Raw genomic sequence first — 19345 nt, forward strand, 5'->3', positions numbered from 1 at the left:
ATGACCAGCGAGGGACTCTGGCCTGTATTTGCTGGTAAGAAGCAGGGGGAGGAGGAAATATCACGCTATATCTGTCCTGGGACACACTCCAAGGTAAGTGCCTGGGATCTGTGTGTGCAAATGTGTGTGTGTGTGCGTGTGTGCACACGATGGGGTTACAAATAAGACAGGGGAGCAGATGGGCATATTTATACCGCCACTGATAAACAGACTGGCTGCAGCTCCCACAAACATGGTGGTTCAAGGCAACAGAGGAAAAAGAAAAGACTGAGACTCTCTGCTGGGGACTTCTGGCCTCTTGGAAGACCAAAACCACATCAGAGCAGTTCAGATCAGACAAAAGCTGAAAGCTTTTGCACTGATCAAAGCAGAAATCACAGCATAAAAGATCAGCTCCTGACTACACCACAGTGAACGGCTGCAGTGACAGTGAGGAAGCAGATTTTAGTGTGAAAAATTAAGGATATCTGTCGAGACAAAGGAGAGCAGTGATGCCAGGCTCAGGAGGAGCAGAGTGAGTGAAACAGCTGCGTGTGTATGTGTGGATATGTTTACGCATTTATAAAAACTACTGTACGATATCTAATATTGGCTTACTTTATCCAGTATATGTGTTTGTGTCATACAACTGTTGCTAACTTAATGTACAGTTCATCAAGTTAAAAATATAGAGTCATTTTTACATTAAAGTACAAACTATTGATATTTTCACATGTGAACTGGCTCATATAGTTGCTATGTGCAGAGCCAAAGAGAGTCTAAAAACAGCTCAGTGTCACATGAGGAAACTAGAGCTTCAAGCACAGATCCTGCATGAGAGGGTCATAATGTGTCTCTTGTTATGAAGCCCAAAGGGAGAAGATTACTCCACCGCCATCCTAAAGCAGAAACACAGACCCAACAGGCTCATTGTGGACGAAGCTCTCAATGAAGACAACAGCATTGTCAGCCTGTCACAGGTCTGTGTGTGTGTGTCAATATATATCCAGGTCATGTTGGGATTTCCTCTGAATTGTATGTGTGTCTTTGCTCTAGAATAAGACAGAGGAGCTGCAGCTCTTCCGGGGGGACACGGTATTGCTGAGAGGGAGGAAGCGGCGCGAAGCGGTGTGCATTGTGCTGACTGATGACACCTGTAGCCTTGAACGAATCCGCATGAATCGTGTGACACGCAACAACCTGCGTGTCCGGCTCGGTGATGTCATCAGGTACATTTCTCACACCCATGGATAGACTACTGAACGGGCCTACCAGGCACAGGCCCAGGGGCTTGTGTCAGCATCCCCCTGGCCTTTACCTGCCAAATGTCACTTGAACAGACATATACCAGTGACCAAAAGATGCAAAATGACCAAAAAGAGACAGAATTAGGACACAAAGAGACACTAAACAACTGCAAGAGGCATAGCACAACCACAGAGAGACTAAGCAACTCCAAAGAGACATAACACAAATAAAAGGAGAAACAGGACAACTGCATAAGACATTATACAACCACAGAGACACAAAACAACCAACAGCAGAGATGCAAAACAACCTCAAAGACACACAAAACTGCTTCAAGAGACATATCACAACCACAAAGAGGAACAAAAAGACTACAAATCCACTGTAAAGACAAACAAAACAACCACAGAGACACAAAATTTAGAAGAGACAGAATGACCACAAGAGACACAAAACAGCTAGAAAAAGACACAGAACAACTGCAAAGAGACACAAAACAAAACAAATACACAGTGTGTGTGTGTGTGTGTGTGTGTGTGTGTGTGTGTGTGTGTGTGTGTGCTATGACAAAACAAAAAGGAGACAAACCCAACAGAAGTCTGGGAGTCTTGTGCCTTTGAAAGTTACATGTGCAAGTTTGACAGTGTTATATAAAATAACCAGGATGTATGTTTTTATCACAGTATTCATGCCTGCCCTGATATCAAGTATGGGAAAAGGATCCATGTCCTCCCTATAGATGACACCATTGAGGGCCTGACAGGAAACCTCTTTGATGTTTTTCTCAAGCCGTATTTTCTGGAGGCGTACCGGCCCATACATAAAGGTACCGCTGATCAGACCAGCTCTGACAATGATGGTACCATCCAATAAGCTATTTTTGCTTAAATAAACTTTTTTAGATCATATCATCACCTCACCATCATCTACAGCATATTAAAATGCCCCTGTGGGTTTTAAAAGGAAAACAAATAAAATGAAACAATTACTTGGTACTCATGAGGGAAGAATTAAACAAATAAATAAAGGAATACAGGTGATTCTCAATAAATTAGAATATCATGGAAAAGTCCATTTCCAGTAGTTCAAGTCAAATAGCCCCAACCAAGTATTGAGTCATAAAGATCGACATACTTTTCAGAGGCAAACATTTCCATATTAAACATACTTTTTAAAATTCGTCTTTTGTAATATTACAATTTTTGATATACTGAATTTAAGGTCTTCATTAAATGTAAGCCATAATCATTATAATTAGAAGAAATTAAATAAATTAAGACATGAAATGTTTCATTCTATGTGTAACGGATCTATATAATGTGTTATTTCCACTTTTTGACTTTAATTACTGAGATAAATAAACTGTTCTATGATATTCTAATTTATTGAGATGCACCTGTCGTTTGAGAAATGCATATATATTTCATTATTTATTTATTCCCCCACTATTGTTTTGTGTTTGTCCTCCAAAAGAAGAAGAAGAAGGTGCTCCTGTATGTGGTGACTTATTATCTGTTTTTCCAGATGACATCTTCCTGGTGAGGGGGAGCATGCGGGCGGTGGAGTTCAAGGTGGTGGAGACTGAGCCCAGCCCTCACTGCATTGTTGCCCCAGACACCGTCATCTACTGCGAGGGAGAGCCAATCAAAAGAGAGGTCTGTAAGAGATGCAGCTTGTGTACATTTAAATACAAATTTCATAAAGTATGAAGGCATTCAAGGCCTGGGGTGGTGTGATGGATAGCACTCTTGCCTCACAGCAAGAGGGTTGCCGGTTCAACTCCGGCCTGCGGCTCTTCTGTGTGGAGTTTGCATGTTCTCCACGTGTCAGCGTGGGTTCTCCCTAGGTACTCCGGCTTTCTCCCACAGTCCAAAAACATTGGCCAACATAAACACTGAGGTTTAATTGGTGACTCTGAATTGCCCGTAGGAGTGAATGAGAGTGTTATTGTCTGTCTCTATGTGTCAGCCCTGCGATAGTCTGGCGACTTGTCCAGGGTGTACCCCAATGAATGAAGGCATACAGTGACAGACATCAGTCAGGCTGCAACACATCCACAAATTTCAAGTTTAAAAAGTATCTGTTAGTTCATTGTTCGTGTTCTGATCTGTTGGTAAACCCATCACATTATGTCACTTTTTTCCAGGTATCAGCTACCTCTTCACTTATCCATAGTCCATTGCATTCTCTATGAACATTCAGTCATTATCCTTAACTGCTTCTCTGGCTGGAGCCGATCCCAGCTGACATTGGGCAAGAGGCGGGGTACACCCTGGACAGGTCGCCAGACTATCACAGACAAGATAGAGACAATCACGCTCTCATTCACTGCTACGGGGAAATTTAGAGTCAATTAAATCTCAGTGCATGTTTTTGGACTGTGGGAGGAAGCCAGAGAACCCAGTGAGAACCCATGCTGACACAGGGAGAACATGCAAACTCCACACAGAAGAGCTGCAGGCTGGAGGCTGGATTAGAAACCCTCTTGCTGTGAGGCGAAAGTGCTAACCACTACACCACCAGGTCATTCCCTCCATGGAAATTGCACTCAAAAATGTGAGAATAAACCTAAAGCAACTACAAGGAGTTTTTAAATGGTTATAAAACAGTCTGCTAAACACTGATACCTCTATATGACCAACTAAGACAATTGATTGTTGAGTCTCATTCCCAGGTTGTCAAATACTGATTCATTGGGGAAGTGATCGTCACGGGTCACCGACCCAAAGCGTGAGTTTTTTTCGACCTGGGAATGAGACTTCAGATCACTGAAGTGATCTGAAGTGATCTACTACTCCTTTAATGTCTGATTCCCTGCAAAACCAGACCAAATAATTTAGGTCACGCAAACCAGAAGAAGGAATGCTTACATTTTCCAAGACAAAGTCTGACACTGAGTAGTATGTTTTCCAGTTAAAAAGGAAGAAGGAAAAGAAGAATAAAGAATTTTTATTGCTATTTTTTAAAATTTTTGACATTATGTTCACTGCTTATGGCTGATACTGGGGCAGGATCGGCAAAGCGAAAAAGAATCAATTGGCTCTGGCTTTGTTTCACCATTGTCATATTGCATTAATCTTATATAGCAACAAATAGATACATTACCTCATTGCTTTTAAAATAGATTAACAGTCACCTGACTTTTGTCGACAGGGGCCGCTAAAATCAACACAAACAGAGAGTTACTAGTTTTAACTAGCTTTAACTTATTCTTCAAGTCATTTTTAAATTAAGAAATAGCGACATATATTAAAAACTAGGTTAAAATGATGTATAACTGTGATACAGGCTGGACAGCAATATGGTTTAGCAACATAGTAGTGTCTGAATGACGATAATTAGGTTTTCATGGACCCATTAATGGTGTAAGGAACACATTACATGCATGTGTGGGTCTGTAATGTTAATAACTGCAGTTACAAATGTTGTTTTTTTTCCAGTCTTGTCAGTAAAATGCATTGTTTAGAAAAGTCAAAATCTTTCCTGGAAAGTCAACAGGAATCAAAACACTAATATCTGATGTTTAGCATCATATTGTTTTTGAAACTTGTGTAAAAATTGAATATATTCTTTTGTTGTTGAATTTAAAAAGGCACTTGTAAAAGAACACTTTTCCCACCCTGAATCTAAACTGATGAGCTTATGACTAACCTATAAATTAAAAAAAAAAAAAAACAATAACCATAGACTACAGTTAGGAAGTTATTGGCTTAGTAATGATGACTGTTAATTAAGCACAAAGAAAGAGAATATAAAGCACGAAAAGTGTTTTATATGCGCAGGTGGATGGGTCTTTGCTGTTGAACCAGGCAGAATCCATGAGTTCCTACTATTAACAATTCTGCAACAATCCAGTCAGATTTTATGTAACCTTGTTGACATCCGGAGCAGAGCCATCATCCACATTTATGACTAAATAAACTCGACCAGGTCTGAGTCTTGCATATCGCTCTGTGACAGGACGAGGAGGAGAGCCTTAATGACATCGGCTACGACGACATTGGAGGCTGTCGGAAGCAGCTGGCTCAGATTAAAGAGATGGTGGAGCTTCCTCTCAGACACCCCGGGCTTTTCAAGGCTATAGGAGTTAAGGTGTCATATGCACACACACAAACCGTGACACTATTCATCCTTATCTGTGCTTCCTTTGAATCTAACATGAGCTTATTGTCTTCCAATGACTCTGTGTGTTTTCCCCGCGTCTCTCTCAGCCCCCCAGAGGTATCCTGCTGTACGGCCCTGCGGGCACAGGAAAGACCCTGGTGGCCCGGGCTGTAGCCAACGAAACTGGTGCCTTCTTCTTCCTCATCAATGGTAAGGCCTTGTTTTTACTGAGTGAGAGCACAGGAAGACAGGAAAACATAGCTAATCCTTTCGCAATGAAAAACTTTAAAAAATAAAGTATACAGAGTTACTAGATCCTGATATTGGACATTCCAGTTTACTCAGTGGTGTTCTTATTTTAGATCTGTGTAGGAGAAAATGTGTTTTACATGCCGTGCGTTATTCTGTGACAAGGTCCGGAGATCATGAGCAAGCTGGCGGGAGAGTCAGAGAGCAACCTAAGGAAGGCGTTTGAGGAGGCGGAGAAAAATGCTCCGGCCATCATCTTTATTGATGAGCTGGACGCCATCGCTCCCAAGAGAGAGAAGGTAAACAATAGAGAAAATGAACAAAATTCCTGTGTCTGCGGTATGTGTGAGGCCAGTGTACAGCTCTGTATGTGCAGGACCACATCTGTAACATCTGTACCAAAAAGTGTGTGTTTCTTTTTCTGTAAATGCAGGGAAATACAGAAATAAAATTTCCTGAAACTTTGTGTGTGTGTGTGTGTGTGTGTGTGTAGACCCATGGTGAGGTGGAGAGGCGTATTGTCTCCCAGCTCCTGACCCTGATGGACGGCCTGAAGCAGAGAGCTCATGTAGTTGTCATGGCAGCCACAAACCGACCAAACAGCGTGGACCCTGCTCTGAGACGCTTTGGTCAGGACAGCCACACACACAGCCACAGCCACACACACACACACACACACACACACACACACACACACACACACACACACACACACACACACAAACAAACAACCAGCATGATGCATTTCCTAGCCCCTTACCCTAACCTTCACCAACTCTTCGTAGATTTGGATTCACTAAAGTCACACAATAACACATACAAACTGCTGCCTCGATTAGTTGGTTTGTTTGTGTTATAATCATAATTATAATTATGATAATTATAAAAACCTGTGTAAAATAGTGATTTTTACAATTTACATATTCAATGTTTTTTTTAGTTTTTTTTTAGGGATTTTAAGGTTTATTTGCAAGAACGCTAAGGGGTTAAGGTTTGAAACTCAAACTTGTTCTCACAGAGATGAATGTTCACATACACACACACATGATGTCTCTCTCCAGGCAGGTTTGACCGGGAGATTGACATTGGAATCCCTGATACGACCGGCAGACTGGAGATCCTTCAGATTCACACCAAAAACATGAAACTGGCAGACGACATCGACCTGGAGAGGGTGAGAGCGTAGCAGCCAGGGCAGAAAGAAAACCTTTTTTTTTTTTTCTCTAATGGTTAAAGGTTCTGTACATGACATACAGAGCACATTTATGGTTCGGAGGCTGAGCCAGGATAACTTCGGCATGACTCTCATTACCAACTCGTCACATACAGACGGTTTCACTCTGCGCCACGTTTAAGCGCACTGGATAGTCGCTTACATTAACATGCACAATAAGCTAATAAACAAATAATACATCTGAAAATATTTCACTATTCAACTACTTTATCTACTGCTACTTATCTACTTTAACTACTTTAAGTAAAAACACCAAACATTATGTAGATTCAGATTGGCTGCTTTTCTTTGTCTTGAATAGTTTATTGAGCATCTTTTAATTTTAGACTGTTGAAAAGGCTTTCTTGCCATTTTATGCACCAAACAATTAATCAAGAAAGGAAGTTGGAAAATTAATGGATAATGAGAGTAAATGTCACAGGTTTAATGAAGTTTTCTGAGATGTCCTCGGGATGAGCTTTTGGCCTTATGTGGAGAGACTATTATCGTAACTTATTATAATATATGCCCCATGATGTTGTACGAAATCATTTTTTAAATGTTGCTTATTTAGGATTTGTATAACTATCTTTGCTGACATAAAAATGTTAAGACTAAATTTAAAATTGGGATTTATTTTTGTCTCATTAACAAAGTCAGATATTTGGGAGACTCTTAATTTTTTTAAAGATATTTTTTGGCCATTTTCAAAGCTTTATTGATGGTGAGAGACATGTGGGAGAGGGCCGCCTGCTCACGAGGACAATACCTTTATGATGCCACCAGGACGCCCCAACTCTTAATTTAATACATTTTACATGAATTCCACAGTATTTAATTAACTTCTACATTGTATTATAACGCAATAAATATTACGACAGAAATTTAAAATAATTTTAGTGAGAATAAAACTACTTCAAGAAAAGGGAAGATTGAAATTGTGAGTTGTAACTGATCTTATCAGTGATCATTAATACACTTTTGTACAACGCTTTAGTCAGCGTGAGTTGTTTTTAAATGTGCTTTAGAAATACATTTGACTTTGACTTGAATAAATATTCAGCTTCAAGTGCAAACCTTCTGTCAAATTCACTCTCATACATCAGCATCATTGCCTTTTTCAGTGTTTTAAAAAAGGAGATTTAACAAAATTGTTACCCTCAGCAAACACATCACTTTCTGATGGCATGCTTCCCAATCTTGATATGCATGTGTGCTGTTTAATAAATTAAAATTCATTTCCCAGATTGCCACGGACACCCACGGTCATGTAGGCGCCGACCTGGCCGCTCTGTGCTCAGAAGCTGCTCTGCAAGCCATCCGCAAGAAGATGATCCTCATAGACCTGGAGGACGAATCCATTGATGCTGACCTGCTCAACTCATTGGCTGTCACCATGGACGACTTCCAGGTACACACACACACACACACACACACACACACACACACACACACACACACACACACACACATATAGACTCTTCAGGCTGTATGTTGCTGTATGAATCCCTCAAAGAACACAACTATGCATGTCATCATTTGAAACCATTCATAAGCTATTTCATTTCTTTATTTATCTGTTTATCTACTTATCTGAAAAGGGGATAACACATATTATTCAACATTCAAAGGAATTTAAATGTACCCGAGTTCACTTAAAAGCTAGTTTTCATTGGCAGTCCCTTTGGCAAATAAAAATAATACACTATATACAATAAAACACACTACATGGTGGTAAAAAAACATATACCAGATAAAATCCAGATCAATTTCTGAACAGTACACTTACATGAGTCATGTAATGATGTGCCACTCTAACTGATAAGTAGTACCAAATTCCATTGATGTCCTGGATGAATGCAGTCTTCCTCATCGGGATAGTGCAGTCCCCCTTGGCTGCACCTGTAGTAGCTCTGTTTGCTGTAAATCTCAAGGTGATGAAACCAGACAAAGGAGGAGGGGCTAAACCATTTGTATTTGATAAGTTTTTCAAAGCAAAAAAGATTATATTTCTTTAGAATATGGCATTGATGAAAATTGAATGGTTTCTTGTCTTAAAAATTTCCAAGCTCGTTTGTAACATGATTTCGGTGGTTTTCAGATGATAGGTGATGTGGGAAAGAAGCATTGAGCAAAAGTATATATTAGCTGCTTCAGTTGATCGGAAGCAGCAGGAAAACCTGAAATTTGCCAGCCTGAACTTAACTTTGTCACTCTTTTTATGTTGGTTTTGAAGCTGAGGTTTAAATCTATATGTAGGAAATATTTCTAGTCTGACACAACTTGTAGTTGAGAATGAGAATATCTCATATCTGATATAAGAATATGTTGCTCTACATCTTCGCTGTGGCCTTTGAAGAAAAATATACAGACATCCAACATTGGTTTAGCCAGGATGTGAACGTCAACATAACATCTGTTAGCTATGTTGCAACTTCTTCTGCAGTTTTACTGTGAGTAAAAATAACTGTATTATCAGCATGCATTATTATATATATCACAGTTTTCATACACATGAGGTAGCGTCCATTAATGTGGAAAATTATCGGGCCCAGTATAGAGCCCTGTGGGACACCAGTTGACAGACATAGGAGACATAGGGGGGCTAGACTAGATGTGAATATTTCTTAATGAATGAAAAAATGAAGAGAGGTTGATCTCCTTGCCCTAATACTCATCATGTCCTCCTTTAGTGGGCGCTGAGTCAGAGCAACCCATCAGCTCTGAGAGAGACTGTTGCAGAGGTGCCTCAGGTGAACTGGGCGGACATCGGAGGCCTGGACGAGGTCAAGAAAGAACTGCAAGAGCTCGTTCAGGTGGAAGAAACACTAGCACACTCACACCACACTCTGCACATACCTACAAACACAAGTCCCATCAACAAACCATCTTTCTTCATCTCACTCTCCTCAGTACCCTGTCGAGTATCCTGACAAGTTCCTGAAGTTTGGTATGACTCCATCTCGTGGAGTGCTGTTCTACGGCCCGCCGGGCTGTGGGAAAACCCTGCTGGCTAAGGCCATCGCCACCGAGTGCCAAGCAAACTTTGTCTCCATCAAAGGACCTGAGATGCTTACCATGTGGTTTGGAGAATCAGAGGCCAATGTCAGAGATGTGTTTGATAAAGTGAGAACTGAAAACTAATCTTACGGAATACAAAACAATGATCGTCACATGTTACAAACAGTGTCTGTTATTCTGTAGAATATCATACAAACCATGCGCATACCTTTTTTGTAAGCAATGAGATAACCTGTTCATGAGAATATGTGGCTAACCGTCTCTGCCTACAGGCCAGACAAGCAGCCCCTTGCATCTTGTTTTTCGATGAGTTAGACTCCATTGCCAAATCCAGAGGAGGCGGAGCTGGGGATGGAAGTGGTGCAGCTGACAGGGTCATAAACCAGATACTCACTGAGATGGACGGCATGTCGGACAAAAAGAATGTTTTCATTATTGGAGCCACAAACAGGTGCACATGTGGGAATTTGTATTGAGTGATTATGGTTGTTGTCGTCATGATTCTCATTTCACTTTCTCTACCTCTCGTTCCTCCAGACCCGACATCATAGACTCTGCCATCCTGCGGCCGGGCCGCTTAGACCAGCTCATCTACATCCCGCTCCCAGACAAACCATCTCGCAGAGCAATCCTAAACGCCAACCTACGCAAGTCCCCTGTCGCACGAGTTAGTGATACACACACATGTGGAGATGCATTTCTCTGTGCAGTGTCTTCCTTACATGCAGAATAGAGAGAACAGCAAATCAAAAGTTAGTCTGTCACTTTATACTGTAGATCACTGGTTCCCAACCAGGGGGACCACTGGTGGTCGCAAAAGCTTGACAAGAGGACAAGAGGCTTTCTTGTTTTTTAAACACAAACAAAATAAGAATGATAAGGGCACAATGAAGACAAAAAAAGGACAAAGGATAATAATAATTGCAGGGCAGAGGGAGAAGAAAACACTGAATATTTTTTACTATTCAGGATTTCTTTACAAAAATGTATAGACTCTGTACTCTGCCTGTATTTTTTTCTTCTTTTCTTTTTGCTGTGTTCTGGACGTTTCTCAGCGTCACTTTTGGCAAAAAGCTCTGAAATTGAGCCACGGAGGAGGGTCCAAGTTTGAATACTGTGTTTACAAACAGTAGGCAACACATCCTGCATAGTATACCTTGAAGTATGTATGTATGTATGGTTTTTTTTCATCCAAATGGCAAATTTTCCTCACAATGCCTACAGTTATTGTGTTCACTGTGTGGGTTAATTGTACAGTTTGTCAGTTGTTCTGTACTATTATTGTGATATAAGGTGAAATATCCATAAAATATGTCACTTAGACAAGTATCTGAAGTTTACTCAATGATAGTAAAGGTTAAGAGCTATTGCTGAAGATGACAGTGATAAAATTATTATTATCTGCCTCTTTTTCTTTACTTCTTCTCTCTTCTTCCTGCAGGATGTGGACCTTGACTACCTGTCCGGCATCACAGACGGTTTCTCTGGAGCTGACCTGACAGAGATTTGCCAGCGGGCCTGTAAACTAGCCATCCGCGAGGCCATCGAGGCCGAGATCAAGGCTGAACGTCAGAGGCAGAACAGACCAGGCATCCCCATGGTCAGACTGTCAGGCTGCTACTGTCTCTTATCTACACTGCACTATAATGTATTTAATAGGAGACCGATAATTGGGTCTCTCTGACACACACACACACACACACACACACTGACACACACACATACACACACACACACACACACACACACACACACACACACACACAGGCTCCACTCCTCAAAGCTCAGTACCAGGCTGTGTGTGCTCGGTACAGAAAGAGACAGTGGAAGATAAAAAAGTTCCCTAAAGGGCGGCTGTGGGTTTTGTAACTTTCAGCCTTTGGACTGGGAACACACACACATAACAGACACACACACACACACACACAAAGTGTATTGTTTCCACATGAAGTTCTCATAATGATCCCTGCAGGATGAAGACTTTGATCCAGTCCCAGAGATCAGGAAAGACCACTTTGAAGAGGCAATGCGATTCGCTCGTCGCTCTGTCAGTGACAATGACATACGCAAATACGAAATGTTTGCTCAAACTCTGCAGCAGAGCCGAGGTTTTGGAAACTTCAGGTACACATATTTAGTGACACATGGCACTGCAGAAAATGTCCTTTTCTTTAAGACACATTCAAGGCTCATTCCTTCTTTTCCTTACGCAGGTTCCCCTCTGCTACCGGTAACCGGCCTGGAGGTCAGGGGTCAGACTCTGGGTCAGGGAGGCCAGGCCTGTACAGAGAGGAAAACAATGATGATCTCTATCAGTGACGGAATACTCAACATATAGCTGCACATTTTTTCCTCTTCCTCTGCTGTGCTTGATTTCCTTGGGAGTGGAAAATAGCAAGATGCAAAGGGAAACATGAGGATCTAATAACAATAATAATTACAGCAAAATCTTTTCAATACACTTTTTCAAAAATTAATCAAACAAATAAAGCAAATGGTAAATGAACATCTAGAAATAATGTTTGAATATTGAATTATTTAATGTAAAAAATAAATCCACTTGTGAGATATTGGCGCGAAGCACATCAAACCTTTGGGTTTTCACACTGTAATCTGTTTGCACTATGAAAGGTTTGTAAATTGTGTCAATGTGTAGTGGTAAATAAATGTATTTGTATGCCTCTATCATCCCTTATAGTCTGATAAAGTTTATCTTGGAATGAAAAATTTCTGGACAAGCATTATTTAAAAGCTTGATGGTTTCCATTAGGGCTGGGCGATATGGACCAAATATCATGTTCCGGTATTTTTAGGCCGAATGGCGATATACGATATATATTGGTATTTTCAACAAAACATGCAAAGTGTTTAGTTTTAACTCAACGTCACAAGTAATCATCATCAACCTGTTTTATGTAGGTGTTTACCGAAATACCTCCAAATTACAGAACCATTGTTTTTTTTTCTTAGGAACTAGCTCTTGCTCTTTATCAACCGGCACCATATCTACCATGTTTTTTTGAAAAATTTGTTGTGTTGCATCATTGTGTGTGGCAGAAGCCTACGTACACGCCCAAGGGGCGGGGTTGAGCCAAAGAGTATGAGTAGCAGAGAATGCTTTGTGCCTGTCCGGCGCAGAGGGGAGCAAACGGCTGCTACAAATATTGGTCATAAGTTAGGCAACATCAAAAGATGTTGTATACTGGTATGACGGTATTGTTTCAACTACATATCTCTTTCTAAAATATAACGGTATAACTTGTAATACAGATATACCGCCCAGTCCTAATTTCCATTTAGGTGCTTCAGTTTCAGGGGCCTGTATTGTGCTGGATATGACACGGGCTGCTGTTTTAAAGTCATAAGATTGATCCACATAAAGTGGTAAGTTTATACAAATCAAAATATATTTCCACACATTGTCTCAGTTTTGTTTGACAAAGGTTTAAGGTACCAATATACCACAACATATCTACAGGAAACTTTCAAAGCATAAAAAAAGATGACAAGTGACCAAGACAATGTAAGAGTCCAGTTCTATGTGGCATTTATTGTCAACCTGCTATCTCCCCCTAAAGATCCACTGCTCACAACTCCCAATTCTCAATTAAAGGGGCAGAATGATAATGGGCTAGTTAAAAAAAATGACATGCCATTTCTATTGAGTGACGGACGACATTTCAAAGTAATATTACCTAATAATACGGACACTAGTATAATATAATATGATATAATATAATATAATATAATATGATATTACATAACATAACATAACATAACATAATATAATATAAAATAATATAATATATATAATTGGTCTTCCTCAATGCCAATCTGCCATGAAAGAACTAATAAAAAGTTACAGTTAGATAGATGTGGTTAGTTCATAGAGACACCCGAAACTGTTGGATGCTGCTGTTTTGCATTGTATTATATTTTTTATTATTATTATGTTGTTTATTTATTATTATTTTTTCTCTATACCAAAAATATTTTGCTTTTTTTGTCCAGCACATTTACTTGATTGCTGTATTTAATTTCTGTTTTTTCAGTACTTATTTTGTTAGGTGTGTGTGTTTAAATAATAATAAAAAAATGTCAATAGCTGTCCTTTTTTAATTTCTATGCTTAGATTTTTATAGGCCTTTTCTATCTGCTTTGTGTAGCAGAGTGGTTCTTCAAGCAAGTTAGAGAGTTAACAAGGGATTTTACAACTGTAAATGCAATTGGCTACAGCAATTTATTGAAATTTAAGTGATATATGTGTTCAAATATAAATCACAAGTCAAAACAGCGCTAAATTTGGCTGAATTATAAAAGGTATAAGTGGTAAAATGAAGAGCCATTTGGGAGCTGAAAGAACCGACTCTTCTCGGTGAGCTGAGTCAAATGATCCGGCTTACTAAAAAGAGACCAAATTCCCATCACTAACGGACACTAAGATGTTAGAACAACAACACTAGCCTGATTATAAATAAGGTTAAAGAAGTGTCTTTTAAAATGATTCATAGGTTTTATCCCTGCAGTTTATTTCTACGTAGATACAAAAAGGACATTGATGTGAACTGCTCGTTCTGCAGTGTGAAGAAGATATTTGTCATTTGTTCTGGTCCTGTCCATTTGTATCTGTTTTCTGGCAAGATGTCTGTACATTCATTTCCCAGAATAATTCATCTGGTGTCTCTCTTACATATATAAATGTACTGTTTGGGTTCCTCTCCTGTCCTACAAACAACAAAGATTAATTTTTCATTATCAACCTGATTGTTCTACTTGCAAAATACCATATACACAAATCCAAATTCTCTAATCACAAACCATCTTTTTTAATTTTTGCGAAGGAGCTCAAACAGTACATTACAAAAATCCAACCTTCAACAAACAGAAAAGCAATCAAAACCACTGAGATATGCACTCTTTATAACATACTTACCAACTAATTCATCATTATTTTGTATACTGTGACCCCCTGGCATTGTTTTTGTTTTGTATTAATGTTCTGTGTTTTTACTGTTTGTAATACCTGACTTTCAATAAAAAAATAAATAAAAAATAAAAAACAACACTAGCCACCGCTGGCCACCTCCAGCGGAACCTTTGTTACTCTGCTCGGGGGGAAGATGTTCATGTGAGGCACCGCTCAGCTGTTTATTTCCGGACCGAGGCGGAAGTGGCGACAGGGGGCTTGTGGAGGTGACCGAATGGAAAGCAGCAGAATAATTTTGGAAATATAAGATTAACGCGGGGCAGAAACCAACACAGCATAACAATTTTATCTGGCAGCGTGTAACCCGAGTTAGTCGCTGCCATGGGAGCTCACATGGTCAGAAGGTACATCACGGAGAGGGACACCGAGCCGGACCCCAGTGGGAATTATGAGTTCGACCCCAAATTTGGCTTTCCAGAGAGGGTCGAGAGAGGTTTGTCCATAGAGATAGTCATTACTGCACCCCACAATGTGTTTATAACCATATAATGTCCTTATCGGCCAGGTTAGTCAAACGCTAGGCGAGCTAGCTTTGTGCTATTGCTGTTAGCTCAGCAGCTAGCATTAGCTGAGTTCAGTGTCAGTTTGTCCAGCTGCAACGATTGTATTTACTTTTTCTGCTACTTACTTTAACCATGTGCCAAAACTTTGTATCATATATCCACATTGTTGTAATGCGACTAGGGGTTCACCGATTTCAATTTTCTGGCCGATCACCGATTTTTAAAAAGCCTGACATGCGGATTCCGATTTTGACCGATACCGATTTTTTTTTTATTTTAAAGTCACAGCATACAATGTTTGAATCTTATTTTATTGAAAAACAATAACACAGCAGTATTTTTCTTTAACAAATAAAGGAAATCACAATGTCTGAGGTAGTTAATAAAATATTGAACTTAAAATAAATAGCAACAATTTACAGGACAAACTAACAAAAGAACTTCTTTGACAGTGTAAAAGTTCCACACTGACGACATGATCGGTTGAGCGTGCTCTGGGTGACTGTTGTCACGTTATAGACGCTAATCCGACTGTGTGCGCGTGCACGCTCAGTCATGCAGAAGTACGCGTACGTGCAGATGCACTTTCAGACCTTTGCCGAGGTAGATCAAATCGCTAGATGAGATCGGATTGACGTAAGAGAATCGGGCAATCGCCCATCCCGCAAAATTAAGGAAATCTGTGCACCCCTAAATGCGACATCAAAATGATATTGTAATTGGCTATTTAAGCCTCTCAAGACTTTGTCAGGGAGATAGATATCCCAATAATATAACAATAAAATAACAAGATATTACTATCCTCTAGGGCTAGGGGTTATGGATCAAAAGTCATATCCCGATATATTTTTCGGCTGAACATCAATATATACGATATATATCCCGATATTTTTATCGTAAAGTGAGAGCAAATGTTCAGTCAAAGCCAAAGCCAAATATGACATGTCACGAGTAGTTTTATTGAAACTGTTTATTTAAGTGAACATAAATACTGTATAACAACATGAGAACCTTTTTTTTGTTAAAAATCAAAGCTCCTTAAAGTGCACATTTTAATTAAATAAAATATCTTGAATAAAAATAGCCTATGAAATATAGTAGGCCAATCTTTTTCTGAAATATAATTATATGAGAAAAGAGTAACAAACATTACAAAATAACTAAATATGACAAACCCTAGTAAGGGCAGCATTCGTATATAAAGAAAGGAGAAAAAAAAAGAACTATATCGATAAATGCAATATGGTCAAATTCCATATCGCGTTTAAAAATATATCGATATATTTTTTTATATCGATTTATCACCCATCCCTACTATCAGCCTTTTCAGCTGACATTCTCAGTTATCTCCAAAATATCTGGTTATTTCATTTTCTTGAGAGGCTAAGTTGGCCAGCTTCATTATATTTTTTATTAATTCTCATCTATATTTGCATCTAAATTACACATGTTTATTTATTACAGAGCGATATGAAATCAAACAGCTTTGCTATTTACAGAAATTGATTGATTGTTTCAAACACATTTTTAAATGACTAGTGTACAAATTAAATCACTGTATTACTGTATAATTCATATACATAGCTTATTATATTCCAGGTTATAATCAGGCTATAGCCTAAAGCAGCATTGTGCTGTGCTGTATAGAATAAAGTAGTATGTGAAGAAAACAGTAGTGTGTGGCAAACTGGTAGCAGAGTGAAAATGCACACAGGTTAAGTAACAAGTATCATGGGAGTGAAGTGTAAAAAAACAATTACTGAATATTGTAAGTAGGCTACTTGATTATTTATTTAAACATTATTTTTATTGGAATGATTCTCTCCCACACTTTTTAATCCATATATGCAGTCTTTCACTGTAACCGTGATCTCTATAAGTAGTTTTCCACTATACATGCAAAGGTAAAACACAACATTCAGCTTAAAACTACAATCAACATATATCTCTGCTGGAGAGTAATTAATTAATTAAATAGTTTGACAAAGTCTGAACAATAAAGACAAGTCCTATGCAATGAATGATGGAGCAACTACTTAGACACCTGTGGTGATTTTGTTGGGATTGGCTCATATTATTCACAACGACAAGGCATGAAATAAAACTGATCTGGATTTCTTGTCTTATGTTGCATGGAAAAGCATTTAAATCATTTAGTAAGTTATTTGTATCAGTTAGTAAGTCATTCTAATGGTACTGTGTTGCTGTCTGATATTTGTATAAAAAGTTAGAATATTTATTGATGAGTATATGTTATACTGAATATTCAGAGCTTTTGCCATAGAAAGGACTTGCATAACCGACTTGGCAACTCTTTAAGACTCCCACAACCATCCATATTGTAACAATGGGTCCTTGTACACCAAAAGATGACCATGAAAATGTGTATCACTTTTCCAGAGATGGTAGCAACCCAGGAGCAGATGAACATGGCCATGCTGCCTTTGGGACAGAGGGACTACTGTGCGCAGTACCTCTTGAAATTCCTGAAGTGCAAGAGGGACAACTGGCCCAACATCCTGGCCTGCAAGCATGAGAGACATGACTGGGACTACTGCGAACACGTAGAGTAAGTGTTTACATTCGAGTGAAAGTTGAGGCATTTGAATTGGTGGGTTCAGTTATTCTTTTGTAGGTCGAAATCTCCTAGACTGTGATGCTTTCATTAGACCCACTTCAAGAGTTACATGCCTTAGTAGTGGTCATGTAAGCAGATCTATTCCATACATTATAGATATTTAGTTTTAAAAAATGATAACCATAGTTGAAATGAAATCTATTGGCCAACAAAAGCTCAGAAAACCTCAAACTCAATAAACTGGCTTGTTTCCTTTAAGTTGTTTGAGCTCAGTATATAAAGGCTTCTTCTTCTTCTTATCTTGCCACACAATCATCCTCAGCAGATGGAGACGCCCAGGTGTTGTAGAATTGAAGATTTTGTGAGCAAGAATGTAATTTATTTATTTTCTTAATTAGGAAAAACAAAAACGGGGCTGAGTTTGGTAATATTTTATGTCAAGGATTTAATCACTGTATCCTTTTAATCGTTTTCATGGTCTTCACTCCATAAACTTTGACTTTAATCCGGTGATAGTTTACAGTAGTGTTCAATATAATAGCAGTCCAATGTGACTAACCAGAGCTATGAGTTTTCCCCTCTCCAATCAACTTTTTAATCAAAGTACGCTGTTCTTCTGAACAATGTCTTAAATGACCCATTTTCCTCAGGCTTTCAAAGAGAAATGCATGTTCAACAAGTGCTGGCTTCATCCTTAAATAGAGGCCACCTGATTCAAACTGATTGAATGCCACACTGCTATTTTTTTTTAACACACCCCTTTCAACTAATTGCCCAAATGCACAGCCTTAAGAGCGTGCATATCACGAATGCTGGGTCTTGTTGGTTTTCTGAGAATCTACTGCACCTACTGGTACCTTGTTTGCCATGTAGCAATAAAAAAATGTACTAAAAACCTGGATTAATCTGGTTAGTCACATTGGACTGCTATTATATTGAACACTACTGTACATCCACCTTGTCTTTAACTATGGACCCTGTGTTTTTCTGCCTCCAGCTATGTGATGCGTATGAAGGAGTACGAGAGAGAGAGGAGACTCCAGCTGAGGAAGAAGAGAGTCGCGGCTAAGGCTGAAGCTGAAGCTGCATGATCAGGGCATCTGATGCTTCTTCTCTGTATATATACACGCCGCTGTTCACAATAAACAATATTGTTTAAGCTCTATAACCCTCAGTCTTTTTAATGTCAAAACATACAGCCATCATCTGCATGTCGTCACCAAAACCATAAGTGTGATCCCCCGATACATTATCCATTATTTAATGTTTGGCTGAAGATTGTTTTCCCGTTTCTGCTACAAATTCTGTCCATCACCTTTTCTTTATAACTGTTTATTTTTATTTTAATTCAGAGAGTGAAACTCGTATATTATATAGATTCATTACACAGAGAGTGAAATATTTCAAGCCTGTATTTCTTGTAATTTAGATGATTATGGCTTAGAGATAGTGAAAACACAAAA

General features: G+C 39.1%; 2 protein-coding genes across 2 annotated transcripts; both read left to right on the forward strand.

Moving 5' to 3' along the window:
• Positions 1–12530, forward strand: zgc:136908 (Transitional endoplasmic reticulum ATPase). The gene is made up of 18 exons (XM_059330631.1): positions 1–93; positions 855–959; positions 1036–1208; positions 1911–2053; positions 2752–2882; positions 5188–5319; positions 5439–5541; positions 5746–5879; positions 6074–6209; positions 6642–6754; positions 8040–8204; positions 9487–9609; positions 9707–9919; positions 10087–10265; positions 10352–10481; positions 11256–11414; positions 11787–11938; positions 12028–12530. Exons 1-18 carry the CDS (start codon positions 1–3, stop codon positions 12131–12133), a joined length of 2490 nt encoding a protein of 829 aa, XP_059186614.1. The 3' UTR covers positions 12134–12530.
• A 2437-nt stretch (positions 12531–14967) lies between these two features.
• Positions 14968–19050, forward strand: ndufb7 (NADH:ubiquinone oxidoreductase subunit B7). Its single transcript, XM_059335799.1, has 3 exons — positions 14968–15234; positions 17705–17873; positions 18880–19050. The coding sequence occupies exons 1-3, from the start codon at positions 15123–15125 to the stop codon at positions 18971–18973; spliced, it is 375 nt and encodes a 124-aa protein (XP_059191782.1). The 5' UTR covers positions 14968–15122; the 3' UTR covers positions 18974–19050.
• Positions 19051–19345: the final 295 nt, after the last annotated feature.

The sequence above is a fragment of the Centropristis striata genome, chromosome 1, assembly GCF_030273125.1.
Source record: "Centropristis striata isolate RG_2023a ecotype Rhode Island chromosome 1, C.striata_1.0, whole genome shotgun sequence".
NCBI lineage: Eukaryota > Metazoa > Chordata > Actinopteri > Perciformes > Serranidae > Centropristis > Centropristis striata.

Coding starts and splice junctions, on each gene's coding strand:
- zgc:136908 (XM_059330631.1), top strand. CDS start 1: ATGACCAGCGAGGGACTCTGGCCTGTATTTGCTGGTAAGAAGCAGGGG. Junction 6,755..8,039: donor ACGACATCGACCTGGAGAGG/GTGAGAGCGTAG, acceptor TTCATTTCCCAG/ATTGCCACGGACACCCACGG. Junction 9,920..10,086: donor TCAGAGATGTGTTTGATAAA/GTGAGAACTGAA, acceptor CTCTGCCTACAG/GCCAGACAAGCAGCCCCTTG.
- ndufb7 (XM_059335799.1), top strand. CDS start 15,123: ATGGGAGCTCACATGGTCAGAAGGTACATCACGGAGAGGGACACCGAG. Junction 15,235..17,704: donor TCCAGAGAGGGTCGAGAGAG/GTTTGTCCATAG, acceptor TCACTTTTCCAG/AGATGGTAGCAACCCAGGAG. Junction 17,874..18,879: donor GACTACTGCGAACACGTAGA/GTAAGTGTTTAC, acceptor TTCTGCCTCCAG/CTATGTGATGCGTATGAAGG.